Source organism: Thermobia domestica, chromosome 14 (genome assembly GCF_964235325.1).
Source record: "Thermobia domestica chromosome 14, izTheDome1.hap1.1, whole genome shotgun sequence".
In the NCBI taxonomy this organism is placed as follows: Eukaryota; Metazoa; Arthropoda; class Insecta; order Zygentoma; family Lepismatidae; genus Thermobia; species Thermobia domestica.
Genome location: NC_137467.1, coordinates 171,998,136 through 172,018,105, shown reverse-complemented (window position 1 = coordinate 172,018,105; position 19,970 = coordinate 171,998,136). Strand labels below are relative to the sequence as shown.

Here is a 19,970-nt window from a genome sequence, read left to right as displayed (position 1 = left end):
AAATGTTCTAAACGCTGCGTAGTTTTCCCTAAGTTGTACATTATACAGACTCAACGATGTAACATAAATCACTCGTTCAATGGAGGGGGGAGGATTGTTCTTTGGAGTTTCAGTGTGGACGTTTGTTACCAACAGTCCATGAAATGTGTAGACTTTCGAGTACATACATTTCACTTCAAAATTATATTTTGAATATGTAATCTCGTATATTTTTTTTTATTTATTATTTTTCCGTACTGCTATATTACTAAATTAATCCATTCTCTGGTTTGTGCTTACCTTCACTGTAGTTTGAATACGATGAGACAAAATATATACAAAGTTTCGGCTCACATTGATAACAAGGGTGCTGGCATAGCTATTGATAATGGGAGATGCTCTTTAACAGTGAAATATCCGTTTTGTGTTTTGGAAATTCCCTTAATTAGCAAAACAAAAGTTCAGTTTTGAAACCTTATGCAGATTTTTTTTTTTATTTAAAGAATTGGAAAGCTGACTGAAAAATGTTCTGTACGTCCTTGGAACCGGCTGTGCATACTATTCTATGAATATGTCTGACAAAGTGAATTTTCTATGTGTTAGGTTAAGTTAGTTTTAGATAGTTAGGCTAGGGATTAGGTTAAGTGTAAATTTTGATTTGAATTTTCTAATAGGTATTTTCTTTAATGTCAAGAAAATGATTTATTGTTGTGGAAGAAAATGTGAATAGGTCTGAGCTTATACAAGAGGTCACCCTACTGGTATAAATCCTCTGTGCCAGTCCCACTTTACACAACCTTGACCAAGAGAAAATACAAAAGAAAGAAAATTAGTATGCACATAGCCATGGAAAGTAGTACGTGTGTCGTATAGTGTTTTGTAATAAGGTTTTTTTTTTTTTTTTTCTATTTCGTAACAAAATGTGATGACATATGATTTGTTTATAGTCAATAGAAATTAAAACACACGAAGGTCACCCACGAGATGTGGAGAGAAAATGTCATTCTAATTAATTTGTATCCAAACAAGCTTATTCATTCTGCTATGTCAGGAATTTTCCTCAATTTCCAACCTTTGCGATTTTTTTTTTTTAAATATGTATTCTCCTGTCATTTCTTATCATATAAGAAGTTAGTGTAATAAAGTATGCGAGTCGAAACAAAATCTTTCATTATCCAGTGCAAAGCTAAATCACTTAAATATATGTAGTAAAGTAACTTCAATAGTATTGTTAGTACTCAGGAAGTAAAGTGTTTAAAGCAGTACGTGAACAGTGTAACGAAAGTAAATCATAGCGTCTTGAAAGTGTACAGAATTGATTTCACTTAGTGTGACCGGGGTTGGAATCACAGACCTGCCAGAAAATTTCACTCCGTTAATAAGATCAACTAAATTCACTTTGGCATTCAGGTTTTTTTGAAATTCCATCCCGTTGCGCGATTTAGATTTGATTCGAGAATTTTTTTTATCTGGGTTAGTAAACACAAACATTTAGATTTTCGAAGCATTCACCGTCAGTTTCACTCTTGGGTCATTATCTTGTTCTGTCGGGTTGTGGTTTGTAACCTTATCTCTTGATGGGATGCAGGCTATGACCTGCGGATCGGGATACTGGACTGCAAGTGAGAATGAGGGAAGCTTAGAAAACTTCACATTTTGGGACGATTTGAGTTCTACTTTCCGGAGATGATTGGTGTAGTGGATGGGTCAGTGAGTGTTGACAGCTTGCCCGTCTGGGCCCGGTGGGTTCGCGTTCAGCAATCAGTGACACATTCACGCAACCATAGTCTTAAGGAAAGTGAACGTCATACAGAAACACAACATCATCATTTTATTTATTTTTTTTCATTTTTGTTTTACATTTTATTCATTTATTTTATATACTAACTTTTTTTTTTTTTTTTTTTTTTGTAAAATTGGCGTTCCACAGCCAGGATCTGTTATTTCAACCTTTCGTGAGTGCTAAGTGAATCATATTGAAAGAGCAGTGTAATGTAATGGGGAACTGTTGTGACAAACGACTCCTTGAACGATGTGTAGTCACTCTTGAGTTTGTATATGTGTAACTTGGGGAAAACAATTTATATGAAATGGAGATGTCTGCTGGTAGCAGGTCAAGTACTGAATCCCGTAGCCCGGATGAATATGTATGTTGTAGTGAAGAAATACAGGGCTTTAGTGTTTATTGTGACGGTTGCTCTGGATGGGTGCATGCGCAGTGCTATAGTATAACCGATGAACAGGTAGAAGAATTAAATAAGTGTAGTGAGCCCTGGTTTTGTAAAACTTGTGTGGCCAAACAGCTGACTGTGCGATCGCTACCAAAGCCACAGGAAAGTGGAAAGGAACGGGACACCACGTCGCACGTTACGGGAGAGAAAAGTTTGCACGATGGTGGAGATAGTACGGGAACTGCAGGTTCAACTGCACCCGTAGTAGACCTCGCGGAAATGCTAGAACGTTTCAGTCGAACTCTGACTCTAACTTTGGATCAAAAATTTGAAAAGGTTGATTGTGTCATGAACCAAAAATTTGATATGTGTAAAAGTAATTTCCAAATTATTCATGAAAAATTCGATACTTTGAAATCAGAAATGTTACAAATAGTAAATGAAAAGGTTGAAAATGTAAACAAGGACGTATCGGACCTCCGTAACGAAGTTCGCGATTTGTACACTTCGGTGGGGGAATTTCAGGATACGATAACAACGCGGGTAGACACCGTCGAGGAGAATCTCCGGTTGTCAGTAGAAAAACAAAATCGCAGATGTGATCAGCTCGCCAAAGAACTATCGCATCTCGAGTCGAGCACCCAGAAATCTTATGACGTACTCGAGGCTAAGATCCAAACTTTGGTGAAGGATCGGGAGCACAGTAAACCAGGTCGCGTCGGTCGCAAGCGGTCACGTGACTTTGTTGGTTGTGAAGGGATTGACTCTGACGGAACAGACTCTGACACCCGAGTGGATGTACCAGTCTCTTCGGTTGGGGAGACTCGTACTGTCCCAACGGTGACAGTCTCTGTCTGTCAGCCGACCAACGTTCACACTAAGAATGTCTGGCCGTTTGACTTAAATTCGCATTCGTTGGTCACGAACAATTCCAGTCCCGCTTGTGGGGATATCATGAGTGGTCAGGTTGCCTCTAGGGCTTTAAATCCTTTATTGACGTGATCTCAGGCTTCGGTCTCGACTTCCAATGTATGTAGCTTAAGTCATGTAGTGTCCAGTACTGTTGCGGATAGGACTCCTTCGTTTGTTGGAATTCCGGAGGGAATATGTAGTCACACAGTGGTATCGATGCCAAGCAACTTACCTTTTGGACCAAATTATAACTCTTACTCGAATTTTGGACAAAATTATAATAATGCAAAGAGCCCTGTGATTGGCTGCAACTCTCCCCTGAATCCCGGCAGATATGAGGGATGTTCTGGGAATAGAGCGTTAAATTTAAGGCTGTCGGAGCTAAATCACTTACCAAACTTCGCAGGAGAATATGGTTTGGCCAGGTCTTTTCTTGAAAACTTAGAACAGGCGTTTAAGATAATCTCTGCGTCGGAATACGAACGCATGGTTTTGGTACCGTGTTGTTTGTCGGCTGGGGCCAAGACTTGGTACCAAACGGTCTGCAAAGACATCAGCAGTTATGCGGACTTTGTGCGTCTATTTAAGGAGCACTATTTCTCGGCCAGGATGGAACGCCTGCAGAAGAAATTCATCCAAGGAATGAAATTTGACCGGTCCAAGTATAACCGGCTAACTGACTTTGCCTGGAAGGTCATAGCTGAATATTATGCTGTGGCACAACATCCAGACGAGACGGAACTCATTGAAATAGTTCTAGATTGTCTGCCGGCTGGAGATGCTAAGTTGTTGCGAGCCGTGGAGCCCAAGAATATTCAGCATCTGATTGTTAAGATAGCCGAAATAGAAGGTCATCCGGAACCTGTGGAACCAGTGACAGATAAGAAATTCAAGCGTCTGCACATTCGGCAGGCCAAGATAGGGAAAAAGACGGAAAAGAACGGAAAGTCACAACAGACTAAAGACACTTCGTCGCAGACGGAGGAGGACGAAGGAAAGAAGAATGGTGATGCCAAGGGAAATGGAAATGGCAATCGATTCTTGGGGAACCGAGGTCGCAGAAGAAATTTTCAGGCCAGAAGACCCTGGTTCAACAACCGAAGGCAAAACTGGGGGAACGGAAACCAGAATGCTCCATATGTTTCCAACCCTAACTACCAATCGGGAGCAATGAACTTTGGATGTCATCGAGGTGCATCCCAACAGTGCGCGCCGAGTTCGAACCATATACCGGGAGCGCAAGCCTATCCGGGGTACATGCCGAATTTGCCTCCTGGAGGAGGAGTGGCAGCTCCCACATCCACTCCTTCCCCAGCGGTGAACATGGCTATGTCCACTGGTTGGCCTTCACCGTATACGACGTTCATGCCGCCGATGGCGCAGTCATCTGAAGCGAATGGGAATAGTTCGGGAAATGCATGTCGCAGCCCTCATTAGGGGAGACTGTGGACTGCGATATGAATTCCTCGACTCCCCAAAAGGAAGAAGGTTCGGTAACGGAACATCAAAATTTTTGTTTGGCATCAACCTGTCCAGAAGTTAATTTCGAACCTCAAAATTCAAAATTAGATGTTTTGGTAACTTCCGGAATTCGGGGAAACAAATCGGGCACGCCTCTGTTCTCGGTTCGTTTCGTGATAGACGAGAGGGAGTGTGACTCCAGTGCGGAAAAAAGTGTTCTTTTGTCCTATCCCTCACCCACTCTAACTTGTTCGGTAGGAGAGTTATCTTTGGTTTGTATCCTAGATTCTGGAGCGGATACGAATTTGCTCTCGGGAGATGCTTGGAGGCGAATAAAAGAGATCTATCCTTCTGCCAAACTTCGACCGAAAACTAATATCTCTTTAAAAGGTTTTGCAGGAGACGAATCATTCCAAGTTAAAGGTTTCCAGATCTTAAACTTCACTATCCAAGGTTGTGTGTTTGAAGTCCCAGTCTATGTTGTCCAGAAATTAAAAGCACATTGTATTTTAGGATTTCCATTTTTCGTTCGGTATAACCTTTCTCTAAATTGTAAGTCTAAAGAAATTTTGCTTCAATCAGACTCGGGACAGACCATCTCTATTGACATGGAACAGCAGCATTGTTGCCAGGTTACTGTCGCCGAATTAACTTCAGATAAAGAGGACGACTCGTTATTTCAGCCATCGGTCACGAAGGAGGAACTTCGGAACTTTGTTTCTCAGAGAACCGATCTCGATTCGGATTCTCAGGAGAGGTTATTCTCATTATTAGTTCGATTCAGGTGTCTCTTCACAGAGAATCCCCGTATAATAAAGGTCGAGCCGTATAGAATACAGCTTTCCGACGACGTCCCGGTGGTAGGAAAGTTGTATCCTGTACCCATTCATCTTCAAAAAGAGTTTGAGGAAGTCTTAGATAAGTGGGTAAAACTTGGGATTATTGTTGAAGGTCCTTCACCGTACAGATGCCCTGTACATATTGTGCGTAAGGCGTCTGGAGAGCTAAGGCCCGTGATTGATTTGCGTGGTATCAATGAGCGTGTGATTGCACCAAAGATTCAGGTCGAGCCGATCTCCGATCTAATCGCGCGAGTCAGTGGTGCAACCATCTTCACCTCGTTGGACTGTACGCAATCATATCATAGTGTCCCGATCCATCCAGACTCTTACAAATATGTTAGTTTTGTTTACAAAGGACGTCAGTATCAAATGACTCGTTTAACAATGGGTTTGAAATCATCACCAGCGGTTTTCCAGTCTGTCATGCACACCTTCTTTGGATTAGAAACCTTCAAAAATTTTCTTATAGTTTACCTGGACGACGTACTTTGTTTTTCATCTTCCATAGACGAACATTTCCAGCATTTAGAAAAGGTCTTCAACACTCTTCGTTCGGCTAATCTTTCTCTCAATTTTCGGAAATGCAATTTCTTCAAATTCGAAATTCCTTTTCTTGGTCATCTTGTTTCAGGATCTTCTGTAAAAATAAATCCTAAAAGTAATGAGGCCATCCGTCACTTTCCCCTTCCGCGAACTAAGAAGGCTCTACGGAGATTTCTTGGTCTCGTGGGATGGCGAAAGCGACATTTTCCAAACTTCGCAGGTTTAACTGCTCCGTTTTACGATCTTCTTAAGAAGGACCGGAAGATAGAATACTCTTCGGAGTTATTAGAAAAGTTCGATCATCTAAAAGAACTTCTAAGTAGTCCTCCTGCTCTTGCTCAACCTGATTTCAATTTGGATTTTCATCTGTTCAGTGATGCCTCTGCGGAGTCATTGGCTGGCTACGTGGCACAATTTCCCCCGGGACAGGATGACCCGGAGGTTATTGCGTACGCGAGTCGGCGAATAAAACCGCATGAGGCCTCCTTGTCAGTTTTCCAGTTGGAGTTGGCAGCTGTTCTTTTCCTTTGCGAGAAGTTCTCCTACTTCATTTTGGGTCGACGGACTACGGTCCATTGTGACAATGCTGCAGTCACGTATGCTTTCAGTTTGAGAAATCTCGATGCTCGAACTACTCGTCTTTTGCTCAAACTGCAACGTTTCGATTTACAATTTGTTCACATCAAGGGCTCTGATAATGAAATCGCTGACCTATTGAGCCGTTATCCTCCAGAAATTCCTGAGGCAGAAGAGGATCATTTTATAAATATTTTGACCGCGGAGGACGCTGACCTCTTGGATGTCGCGGAACTGAGGCGAGAACAGCGGAAAGATCCGTATTGTAGAAAGCTACACGCCATTTGGAAGGGTTCTCGAGACAATGACAGGATACGTGTGGAGAATCATTTAGTTTATATTAGAAATTCTCAAAATTCTGTTTGGCTGCTGGTCATTCCTGCCAGCTTGGTGGAAAATATGGTTTCGGCAATTCACAACAAAGGCCATTTTGGTGTGAAGCGATGTCTGTCGTTCGCTAAGGCCATGTTTCACTGGAAAAGTATGCGTGCGACTTTTACTAAGTATATTCAAGAATGCCTTCCTTGTGCACGAACTAAGTACTCGTACAGGGTGATCAGAAAGGAACCCTGCCATGTTGAGGCCTCTGCTTCCTTCGAGAAACAATGCCTCGACCTGGTCGGGCCCCTTCCTAGGAGTCAGGGTTATAAGTATATCTTGTCTATCTTGGACGTCTACAGTCGCTTCGTGTGTTTCTTCCCCCTTAGGACGGCTCACACGAGGGAGATTGTGGCTGTCCTCGAGAAAAGATATTACTATCAACTACCTTATCCTAAGTATTTGGTGAGTGACCAAGGTCCGCAATTCTTGTCGCGCGTCTGGCGAGAATTTTGTCAAAAACATCGAATCAAACACATACTTACCACGCCATACCATCCTTCCTCCCATGGCATTATCGAACGCAGACATCGTGACCTCCACCGCATTCTCCGCCTCTATTGTAGCGAGAATCAATCCAAATGGAGTACCTTTCTAAAAGCCGCCCAAGATTTGTGTAACCATTCCTGGTGTGATGCACTTGGATGCACACCGGCAGAGCGTTTCCTATGCTACTCTGCGTCCAAGAGCTTCAAAGAGAATTTCATTTGGCCAAAAGAATCACTTCCTGTCAGTGAAGACAAGAAACTCGTCATATCTAGTCCAGCAACTGTGCCTAAGAAGGAACGAAAACAGCATAAACATCAGGACACCATTACTGAAGGCTCATTGGTAATGGTTAAAACACATCACGTATCATCCATACCAAAGAAAGTATTTGCCAAGTTCATGGACACCTATGTAGGACCATACATTGTTTCCGCTTTAACTAGAAACTCAGCTAGACTACAAAGTCTAAAAGGAGAGAATATTGGCACTCAGAGTTTCGACAACCTAAAATTATTTCGATGCTCTGAAGAAAAGAGGAGAGAGCTGTTGGGAGGTTGAACAGAAACAAAACATAGTCGTAAAGAAAAAAAGAAAGAGAATCGTAGGTTAAATTTAGATAAAGGTAAATTTTGTTTGTTTTTGTGTCTATTTTTGTGTCCAATTTTCTTTTCTTTCACTTAGTGTAGTTATAAATTCTTTGTTAGGTTTAAGGTCTCTGGAAAATCTTCAAAACATTTCTTATATTGATTGCATTGCATTAGTGTATTTTATGATTAAAATGTTAGGTTAAAAAAAAAAAAAAAAAAAGGAGCTTAACTTAGAACTTCTAAGTTAGATTTTTTTTTTTTTTTCGAAGCTCCCGGAGGATGTTACCTTATACATCGTATAATGTAACATGGCCCGGAAGTTTTGGGCAACCAGTGTATATATGAATTCTATATTTATTAAAATTTTATTTTAATATATATAATTAAATCAATGACTCGATTTGAAGTAGGTCGCGAAATTTGCGTTAAGTTCCTTGAACTACTGATTTTAGTATATTTAGAGGGAAATATATGGTAATATATTTACATTGAATAATTATTTGTATATTTAGCTAAAATATAATATTATTTTAGGAAATAAGGTAATTTCTAATCGTTTTTAATCCTTTCCAATCAATTTTCATTCATATTTTGGCTTAGGGGATCTTCAAAAGAATTCACAATTTTTTATTTCAAAAATCTTATTGAAAATTTTCATTTGTAAAGTCAGCCATAGTAGCTTCTTGAAGCATCCCTTTGTTTAATCTAAATTATCTGTGATTGGATCTTCCGCAATCACAGTTGTGGTTGAGATTTTTCGGCTCCTTTGATCTTGAGAGAAATGCCTATCATCGTATAGTTACGTCACAATGAACCTCCAATTAGGGATCTTCTTCCCATTGTCTTTGTCTTTTCCAGAAGCGGTGTTTAGTGATGGACGTACGATAATCTCAGTCCATAAAAAAAACGTGAAAAGAGAAGTATTTAAAGGTTACGACACTAAATAATTGATACCTTTGATGTCTTTGGGCAGTCTGTGTATACAGAGAGTGTTTTGCTGTGCTCAATGGACGATGAAGCTACAGTTGTGAGAGCAAAATTCATACGTCAGGGTGTGAGTGGCTGACGTAAGCCATTGTGTTGGTACAGTTCAATTGCCCGGTTTTCGAAGGAGAACTTCAATATTTTTTGGAAAACACCATGTAATCGCTCGGTAAGAGGCGGTGGTGTAGAATATTGCTTCAAGAATAACAACAACCATCAGACGTAGGAGGGAAGTATTTATTAGTTTTTCCATGGAACATATCAAGTAAGTTATAGACGATAGCATCAAAATTATTGTTGTTTTCGGCCACACTAATCTGCTAAATTTCGAACCTCTTTCGGATTGAAAAATGTGTTATGTTATTGGTGTTGTGATGCCTTATAAAATGTTCTAAACGCTGCGTAGTTTTCCCTAAGTTGTACATTATACAGACTCAACGATGTAACATAAATCACTCGTTCAATGGAGGGGGGAGGATTGTTCTTTGGAGTTTCAGTGTGGACGTTTGTTACCAACAGTCCATGAAATGTGTAGACTTTCGAGTACATACATTTCACTTCAAAATTATATTTTGAATATGTAATCTCGTATATTTTTTTTTATTTATTATTTTTCCGTACTGCTATATTACTAAATTAATCCATTCTCTGGTTTGTGCTTACCTTCACTGTAGTTTGAATACGATGAGACAAAATATATACAAAGTTTCGGCTCACATTGATAACAAGGGTGCTGGCATAGCTATTGATAATGGGAGATGCTCTTTAACAGTGAAATATCCGTTTTGTGTTTTGGAAATTCCCTTAATTAGCAAAACAAAAGTTCAGTTTTGAAACCTTATGCAGATTTTTTTTTTTATTTAAAGAATTGGAAAGCTGACTGAAAAATGTTCTGTACGTCCTTGGAACCGGCTGTGCATACTATTCTATGAATATGTCTGACAAAGTGAATTTTCTATGTGTTAGGTTAAGTTAGTTTTAGATAGTTAGGCTAGGGATTAGGTTAAGTGTAAATTTTGATTTGAATTTTCTAATAGGTATTTTCTTTAATGTCAAGAAAATGATTTATTGTTGTGGAAGAAAATGTGAATAGGTCTGAGCTTATACAAGAGGTCACCCTACTGGTATAAATCCTCTGTGCCAGTCCCACTTTACACAACCTTGACCAAGAGAAAATACAAAAGAAAGAAAATTAGTATGCACATAGCCATGGAAAGTAGTACGTGTGTCGTATAGTGTTTTGTAATAAGGTTTTTTTTTTTTTTTTTTTCTATTTCGTAACAAAATGTGATGACATATGATTTGTTTATAGTCAATAGAAATTAAAACACACGAAGGTCACCCACGAGATGTGGAGAGAAAATGTCATTCTAATTAATTTGTATCCAAACAAGCTTATTCATTCTGCTATGTCAGGAATTTTCCTCAATTTCCAACCTTTGCGATTTTTTTTTTTTTTTAAATATGTATTCTCCTGTCATTTCTTATCATATAAGAAGTTAGTGTAATAAAGTATGCGAGTCGAAACAAAATCTTTCATTATCCAGTGCAAAGCTAAATCACTTAAATATATGTAGTAAAGTAACTTCAATAGTATTGTTAGTACTCAGGAAGTAAAGTGTTTAAAGCAGTACGTGAACAGTGTAACGAAAGTAAATCATAGCGTCTTGAAAGTGTACAGAATTGATTTCACTTAGTGTGACCGGGGTTGGAATCACAGACCTGCCAGAAAATTTCACTCCGTTAATAAGATCAACTAAATTCACTTTGGCATTCAGGTTTTTTTGAAATTCCATCCCGTTGCGCGATTTAGATTTGATTCGAGAATTTTTTTTATCTGGGTTAGTAAACACAAACATTTAGATTTTCGAAGCATTCACCGTCAGTTTCACTCTTGGGTCATTATCTTGTTCTGTCGGGTTGTGGTTTGTAACCTTATCTCTTGATGGGATGCAGGCTATGACCTGCGGATCGGGATACTGGACTGCGAGTGAGAATGAGGGAAGCTTAGAAAACTTCACATTTTGGGACGATTTGAGTTCTACTTTCCGGAGATGATTGGTGTAGTGGATGGGTCAGTGAGTGTTGACAGCTTGCCCGTCTGGGCCCGGTGGGTTCGCGTTCAGCAATCAGTGACACATTCACGCAACCATAGTCTTAAGGAAAGTGAACGTCATACAGAAACACAACATCATCATTTTATTTATTTTTTTTCATTTTTGTTTTAAATTTTATTCATTTATTTAATTTTACTAATTTTTTTTTTTTTTTGTAAAAAACTCAAAGTGGACAGTTAGTATTTCAGTGTTAACATTGGCGTAAGACATGCCGTGCCGTCAAACTACATGGCATGTACATGGGCGTAAGACATACACTGCTGCTTTACAAAATTTCATCCTTGCATTCAATCCCTCTTATCTTTGAGGGATAGATTGTGCACTAAACAACCTTGTATTTTTAATATAAGTGACTAGAATTTAACATCGAAACGTATAAACCTATGCATAAAATTGGATCCTGGTTTTGAAAACTAGTGCGTGCGTCAGAAGAAAATTTTTCTATATACAATAGTCTATTTTATATAAATTTAGAACATAGTTAAGAAATAACCTAGGTATTCACAGTTACCAATTAGCCATCAAATGAAAATAAATCAATTGGAACTTCCTATATTTTTTACTGTAGCAAATTATTGTTATTTCTTTGTTAATTACAAAGGATTATAAGAAAGGTAGTATAAAGTATCAAAGATTTTGGGTTTGAGGATCGTGCTGTCCAAAACATAAAATATTTCAACCAACAAAGGTAATATAAAATATTAAAGATCCTGGGGTTTGAGGATCGTGCTGTCTAAAACATAAAATATACCAACCTTGATTGACGGCATTAATATATAACATAAATATTACACAGTGTAATTATAAATGTATCCAAAGAGTCATTCGTCTTGAAGACGAATTTTGAGAGAAAGCGATATTAAGCTCCCTATCTACTCCAGAATACACCTGGCCAACGTCATAATGAGACCTAGTTAACTTTTATCTTACACTATCTTAATTAATCAGTTCTGCACGGCTATGGGCATATAATTTGAAGTACTCACCAACTACCTCTATAAAAATTGTTGCGGAAGTACCGAAGGATTCTGAAACATGTAATTTTGGATAGGATACATACTAGTTCCTAAGTGAAGTCTTGACCCGACTACGGCAGGTTCCATATTTTAGGAGCTATTGATCTTTAAAAGTTCATTTTTTCATGTTTTCAGCCGCCTATAACTCCAAAAGGAAGCATTTGTGCACCCAGGTTGGTCTATGCTTTCTGTCTTATCGTGGTGTCAAGAATCACCTCCAAAACGTGGTCGGTGTCGTTTTAAAACATTATGTATATTTTAATCATAACGTTATGATAGAAATTTTTTTGTGCTCTACTATAATACTGTTTATTATTACATTGGGGCCGCGGTGGCTCAGTGGTAGAGCGTTCCCCTCTGGTGCTTGGGGTCTCGGGTTCGATCCCAGCCCCCGCCAAGTGAACTTTGTGGTGGACAAACCACGTACGTGGGTTTTCTCGGGGTTCTCCCGTTTCCTCCCACTTTCTTCATTCCACCATTTCATTCATTACTCATCATCACCGTCTCCTTTAGCCTAACCGGCATAACCGTGGAACGTAAAACTCAAAGATTTCATTTTCATTTTTTTGTTTATTATTACAGGTTGTATGCACCAAAACGGACGGACCCAGGATCAGAAAAGAAGTGTAGCTTGTATGAATGGCTGAAGAAAGATGAAGATTATGAGTTGCAAATAATAAGGAAAAGTTTAGTGAATAAGTTGGATGAATTAGAAAGAGGTAAATATATATTTGTAATTGAGTGTATGTAAATAATAGTTTTTTTAAAAATGTATTTTGGACTACATCTGCGTAATTAAATAACATACTTATCAATGTTGTTTTGTAGATGTTTTTACACCAGTCGAGATAGGAAAAAAGTAATGTGTTATTGTAACACTTCAAATACAACTCTTTACACGAAATCCTGAAATGTATTTATTAATAAGGAAATTTTAAGAACTGAAGAATGTATAAAGATTCGTGCGGAAAACCATCATAATTCGAAGTAGTTATTCCTCCTAAAGCCTTTGGCGTGTTGTACATTATAGGTTAAAATATTGATTAATTAAAAGTTCTAATGCTTTACATCCAACATTTTCAATTTGCCCACGAACTAACGTCAGGTTACACAAATCAGTGCATCTAACTATATATATATACGGCCCTCCTATTTTGAAATTAGTATATACGTTGAAACAATGCAATTTTTAAGTTGTTAGAATAGTTGTAAATCTGCAAATTGTCTCTGCACGCTAGCGCCATCTATTGACATCAGGCAGGAAGTGTTGCACAGAGACTAAGACGTTTCCCTGTTACAATAAAGATAACTATTTTATCAGGCCTTGTTTTCATATTGTCAATCTAAACACAACACACTGAGCCAGGGGCGGATCCAGGACAGACTTCTGGGGGTGGGCGGTGGGTTGTCATACTGCTACTTTTAAGGGCTCCAAACTTTGGGATGGGCTTTATTTATATATATAAAATAAGAAAGTTTCCTCTTCTGGGGGAGGGGGGCGATTGCCCCGATCGCCCCCCCTGGATCCGCTCCTGCACTGAGCAAGGGTATGTCATAAAAATACATAAAAACACAAACACGTAACAGTCTCAACATATCAGACTTGTACTCAGAGAAGGAGTGGAAATTTGATGAAGACACAGCTGGGCTGTTGAAACGGTGACGTGTTTGTGTTTTTATGTATATTTTATCACATAGCCTTGCTTAGTGTGTTGTTGTATTTATTTAGTTTTATAATAACAATGTCCTTGAAATTGCATCGTAAAACAGCAATACAGCTTCTTTTGTAAACAATGTGCAGATCGTTGATATTAGAAAAAAAAAAGTCTTTTAGTTTAACATCCCACGTTTTCATGTCCTTTATAATGATGATTAATGAAAATGAATAATGATGAATTTAAATATTTATGCTCTTCCACTGGGAAACGATCTCGAGACCACGTGCACTAAAAGCACATGCGCTAGCCACTTGACCAGCAAGGAGAGCGCCTAATATTTGATCACTAGCTACGACCTTGTACAAACTTCAAGTTAAGCCATTAAATAATTGTAGCCGTGGATGGAAGTTAGGGTTAGGATGTGTAAACGAAGATTGAAATGAGTATTAAATGATGTGACTAACACACAATGCTAATATGTTTATGCCAAAATAATTATTTTTCAAGAACTGCTGCTGCTATTACCTTGGTCGCTCCAAGTAGAAAATCGGTGAAATTCACGTATTTCTTTATCCATAACTGACATCAAATACGGTAAACCATGATATATTGGCCAAGAAACAAAAAATTCGTTATTTGTCAATTGTCAAAACATCACTTCACAGAACATAAGCCATGTAGATTTTACTAGTTGATAATTGTATGCTAATTGCTCCACTGTTACGCTAATTAAGCTTATGCATTGAATAGAGTCAATTAATAATAACTAAGTTGAAGCTTACTTGTTTAAAGAAATGATTAAACGCATATTTATATAATTAGTACAAATATATAACAACTTGCTGCATTCAAATGCACTAAACAGTTTCGGCAGTCACTGTTATCTTCATCAGTAGCTCTAGAAAACACATATAGAACAATTTTTTCTTCTTTTTACTTTTCAGAATTACATTTTGAACTTTTTTCGTGTGCCAAGTTGAAAATATGAGGTTTAAACTCTTGTTAATTTAAATCATGTGTACTCGAAGAACTCTTCTTTCGAGCGATCAACTGTGGACCAGAACTTCTTTTGTGATGACATATGTGATGTAGAAATAATTGTGTTCACCATTGAAAAACGCTTGTGAAGTTTCTGTTGTGGTTATAGATTGTAAGATAAAAGCTAAACTTTTACAAGTGTTTTTGAGTGGTGAATAAAATTCTACAAGACTAGTTTTACATTACATATGTTATTACGAAAGAAGTTCTAGTGCACAGTGTTTGTAGCGGTAACCGAAAAAAAAAAGTTTGTTCAAGCACAAAAGACTTACAGTAACAAGAATTTAACCCTTGTGTACTACCATGGGGTCTTTTGGAACCCCAGATTTGTTTATCATGATACATCTTTAATCAAGTGAGATTACAATTCAGTCTTTTCTTGCATTCTATCTCGAGTGTATGCTAAAGATGCCTTCTAAAAATTTCAGTTGTCTGTCTGATGGTTCTGCGTAAAGAACATAATTTAGATAGTGCATGGTGTTCTAGAAGGCCCCATGGCAATTCCTGTGTAACAATGTTCTTGGTAGTACACAAGGGTTAAACTCGTCGTGTTTGAGCTGCACATATAGAAAAAGTGGAAAATGTCTTCAGAGTAGTTTGTCAGAGCTACTGACAAAGGGAGCAGAAAGAACTCTCAATTCTCATCAAGTGTAGAGGGCAAACACTGTGTTCCCAGTTTTCCCGGGATTCTGTAGTTTCCTCCCACTTCTTCATTTCACCATTTCGTTCATTAGGATCATCATTGTCTCCCTTAGCCTCGGTGCATAGACGTAGGACTTATAAAAGACAGTCAAAATTCTTCAAACAGTTCAGTGCATTTGAACGCAGTAAGTTCAGTTATTACATTTTCTTATATTGTATAAACTTGCTTATTGATTTATAAAATAGATAGATGAAGAGCACTTGCCAGCTGTGAAACTACCTAGGTATTTTAGGAACATTGGCTATTTTGGTGAGATACGTTATATTTTTTGAAAGAAAGAATTACACTTATCCGTGATTTAATGGGTTTTGGAAACAACGAGCAGACTCTGAAATATCGGATTCAGTTTGGAAGTACTGATTTCAAACTAAAAATATTGATTCTATTGCATTATAGTGTTTCATATATTTTTCACTGTCAAAATTGGTAGTGTGCTTGATTAAAAGTATTAGTCTTCTTTGTTTCGTATTGTAATTGTGGATATTAGCCACTTCAGGCTTAGTAGCTGAACTTACATGTAGTAGGAAACATCGGATCGCTATTACCCTTTTTAGTCGGATGAGTATAAGTGTAAAGAGTGTGCTCATGCACATAGCTAACTTTAGTTGAATTGATTTTGAGTTTAGCATCCTTTCAGCAGTGAGGCTATATGAGACGTGGACCTACTGATTAATGTGGAATCCGAGCCACATAAGCTTCCCCCGGAAATCGAACCCGCCATAAGCGCGTAACCATTTAGCCACGAAGCAGCTCATAGCTAATTTTAATAAGTTATAATATTATTTTTCAGAGCCAGAGGATATAATTTTCATTTTACAAAAGCAGTTATAATAACGGGATATAATTTTGATTTTGCAACTCTCATTCTTGCTTGTGTGAAGAATCAGTTTCTGATTATATTCGGTGAGCTCTTTTACATTTGCCAATCATATAAATAAAAATGAAATAGGGTTTGTCTGCTGTTCTTCAAAATATTCTCTCTCGTGAACTGGGTTTTTATTGTGTTCATTTTCATTAAAATGCGTATCGTAAGGGGGAAGAAAGGAATCCAGGATTTTCCGAAAAATAGAATATCAGGTTTAGATGAAACTGCATATAAACACATTAAATAATAATAATAATAATAATAATAATAATAATAATAATAATAATAATAATAATAATAAAAGGACACATATCCTATCTTTTTCGAAAATTCCGCTTCTGAGGGAACAGTTTCTATAATTTGAATTTCCGATGTTGTGTTCATAAGATGCCTAATATCAAGAAACGATCGAACTGTTTGAACTGAATTTTAAACTTTTTTGTACTTGTGTTGATTTTTTTTTTTTTTTATCCTTTCAGTTTGATTAAAATACATATCTTAAGTAGCGAAACGTTTTTCTTTCTTTCTTACTAAGAACAAAGTATCTCACAATCCCATCAAGTTAAAAGAAACGGAACTTAGCATATAACTTTCATTAAAAGTTAACTGAACATATGTCTTAGCGTTCTAGAAAATTTGCTATTAAGGAAGAGAAGAAGGATAAGGGAGACAATTTCTTTAATATTATAATTTTCGATTTTATGTGAGGAAACTGATAAACTATGTAAAATAATTTTTTGCACACAGCATACTTCCCATAAACCTTATTCTTCCCGTACGAAGAAAGGAATTTCAGCTACTATGAAATTTGAAGAGAAATAGGGTGTGCACTTTTAAATTACGGTCTGAGGAAAGTATAGTATAAATAGAATCGAAAGTTAGTTTTCTTTTGGAGGAGAGAGATGCATTCTTTTAAATGTCGTAATGGACTCTACGTGCTAAACACGAATGTGAATGCTCTCAGCGTAGTCGTTACTATGCTAACTATGGGTGGTAAATAGTTGTAGTGTTCTTCCTACTGTAAGAGTTAATTCTTTATTATTATTAAGTGTATCTGTTGAAGACAAATAGAATATCAGGCTGTCTGTTATTTAATAGTAACTGATAAATGTTATGTGATCTTATGGCTAAGCACCCAATTTAAGAGTGAGAAAGTGTGTGGCTGGTAAGGAAACAGATTGAAAAGGTAGTGGTTAACAAGGAGCGGGAGTAGAGCTTCGATATAACACGAGTTGTAAACACTTTTCGTCATATACAGGGAGTACCAAATTCCGGGGCCATAGACCAGCCCCGTTTGCGAATAAAGATATAAAATAATGAAAAGAGAAGAAAGTTGTTGCAAGTAGGTTGTTTTTAATCTAAGTTTGGTCGAATTTTTCTAATCGCACAGCTATTTGGCTCCGCACTGGTAAGACTCCGTATGTTCAATGAAATAGCAACGTTGCTAGCTCAGCAGTCTTTTTCCTTGGGCACTCATCATACTAACAATACAACATTGTTGGGAAACCGGTACGTTCCCCTTGTCATTTTTGTGTCCCCTTACGTTCGTGTCATTTTTGCATACCCTTACGTTCCTCATGCCATTTTTACATATCCTTACGCTCCTCATGTTTTTGCACATCCTTACGTTCCTCGTGTCATTTTCGCTTGCCTTTACGTTCTTTCGAACAGGTTACTGAACTGGAAAAGTATCTTTTTCATTTAACATACAGAGTCTTACCAGTGTGGAGTCTAAACGGCTGCTGCGACTGGAAATAATAAAAAAAAATAACAATTTAGATTGGAAACTACCTATTTCCAACAATTTTTCTTTCTTTGCATTTTTTCGTATCTTTTACTTATAATGGAGTTGGCTTATGGTCTTCTAATACACATGGTAATGAAAAGTGTTTATGTCCCATGTCAAATCAAAGCTCTTAATCCATACTAGCTGTATTCACTCCTGTGCCCTCTTTAACGCATCAAATGGTAAGCCGAAGTCCTGAGTTTTATTCTCGGTCCAGTCGTATCTTTCTCACTCTTTGAATATTGAATAAATTGCAAAATGTTTGAGATTTTATTTCTTAATAAAATAAGCAGTATTTTATATTATCTGATTATTATTATTATTAATTTTTTGCAGGAGTTAGACGACCGATCGATACTCGAACTTTCACGAGACCGAAGAAAAAATTAGGTCTTCGACCGGCACTGTATGATTTTGAAAGCGAGGAGAACGGTCGGAACACGACGAGAATCTTAGAATCTGCAGGTAGTGGATTCAAAAACAATGGAAGCGTTGGTGACGATGAAATGACTGTGATCTCTCAGTCTCCCAGACGGGGACTGGATGGCACCTTTTGTGTATCAGAGAATAGAGACAGTGTAAAATCGAATCCTCAGTCTGTAAGTACCGCATTGAATGCAACCTTTGATAAACCCAGTAGTGCCATTGCATCCAGCTCACCTATTTGTAATAGGTCCACTAAGTTAGATGGCAGTGGTGCGTTGAACAATACGTTTGTGGTGATGGATGGGAGTGAGGGAAACAAAGAGGACCGCAAAGGGAGGTTAGTGTATGATAGTGGAGAAGAGGACCGTCTAAGCAGTGCCTCCGACAGTAGTTTTTCTAATCGATTATTAAATGTGGGCGATGTCCAAACGATAGCTCGGATGCAAGAGGAAAGTAAGTATCCTATCTCTCGTGGCAATCCCAATAGTGTTTACTAACGTTTGAAATGTGTGGCATTATTTACCATGAGTTCGTGTGCCTTCTAATACTAGATATAACTTAATGATTAATTTTCATATAATGTTTGTGTGTGCGTGTAATTTTATCAGCAGATTTATTAATAATTTGTGTGTGTATCTATTATCTATATATGCATATATAAATGAAATGTAACAATGTTTGACGGTTAACTCCTACGCCCTTGGACCAATATTAATTATTTTCGTTATATGAGTGGATCTTTGGATATTATCAGGTTAGTTTTCCGAAATGGCTTATTTTAAGAGGAGTTAGAGGGTTTAGAAAGTTGAAACTATATAAACTCTAGAAAGTTGAAACTATATAAACTCCTTAGAGTTCACATATCCCAGCGTTTTAGAAATTTCCCTTGTTTTGGGGGGGGGAGGAGGGGGGCGAATCTATACTCATTGGCGAATCTATATATATAAAAATGAATTTGACTATGTTTGCGACTTCGTATCTCTTGAACCATCCGACAGATCTGAATCAAATTTTCAACATAGATGAGGTTCGAGCCTGGGATGGTTTTTGTCATTTCACTTTAAAGGTGCAACGTAGAGGACGGCGAGGGGATATGTAAAAATGATCGAAAATGACCGATATTAGTGTCGAATCCATAGTTTTCGGGATCGCTGAGATGAACAGTGTCATTTCCGATGTCAGTTAAATCCAAATTCAGCCCCGCAACTTGAGGGAGGGAAGATATATAAAATTGATCAAAAATGAGCGATATTAATGCCGAACCCATACTTTTCTGAATCACTAAGATGAACAGTGACACTTCCGGTGCAATTTAAATCCAAATTTAGCCCTTTATGTGCAAAATGAAACGTGTTCTCCCCATGCGAAGAACGGGTATTCTGCTAGTTTTCTATATAAATAACAACAATAATGATGATTGGTGGCCATCTACTCATTGA

The 19,970-nt window shown here is 37.7% G+C and overlaps 1 protein-coding gene across 1 annotated transcript in view; it reads left to right on the top strand.

Moving 5' to 3' along the window:
- Positions 1 to 19,970, top strand: part of LOC145670470 (uncharacterized) — a 57,592-nt gene that overhangs the window by 11,557 nt on the left and 26,065 nt on the right. Inside the window, exons 2-3 of the mRNA XM_081739183.1 lie at positions 12,638 to 12,774; positions 18,442 to 18,984. Coding sequence (XP_081595309.1) covers positions 12,638 to 12,774; positions 18,442 to 18,984 — 680 coding nt within the window. The remainder of the gene's footprint in view (positions 1 to 12,637; positions 12,775 to 18,441; positions 18,985 to 19,970) is intronic.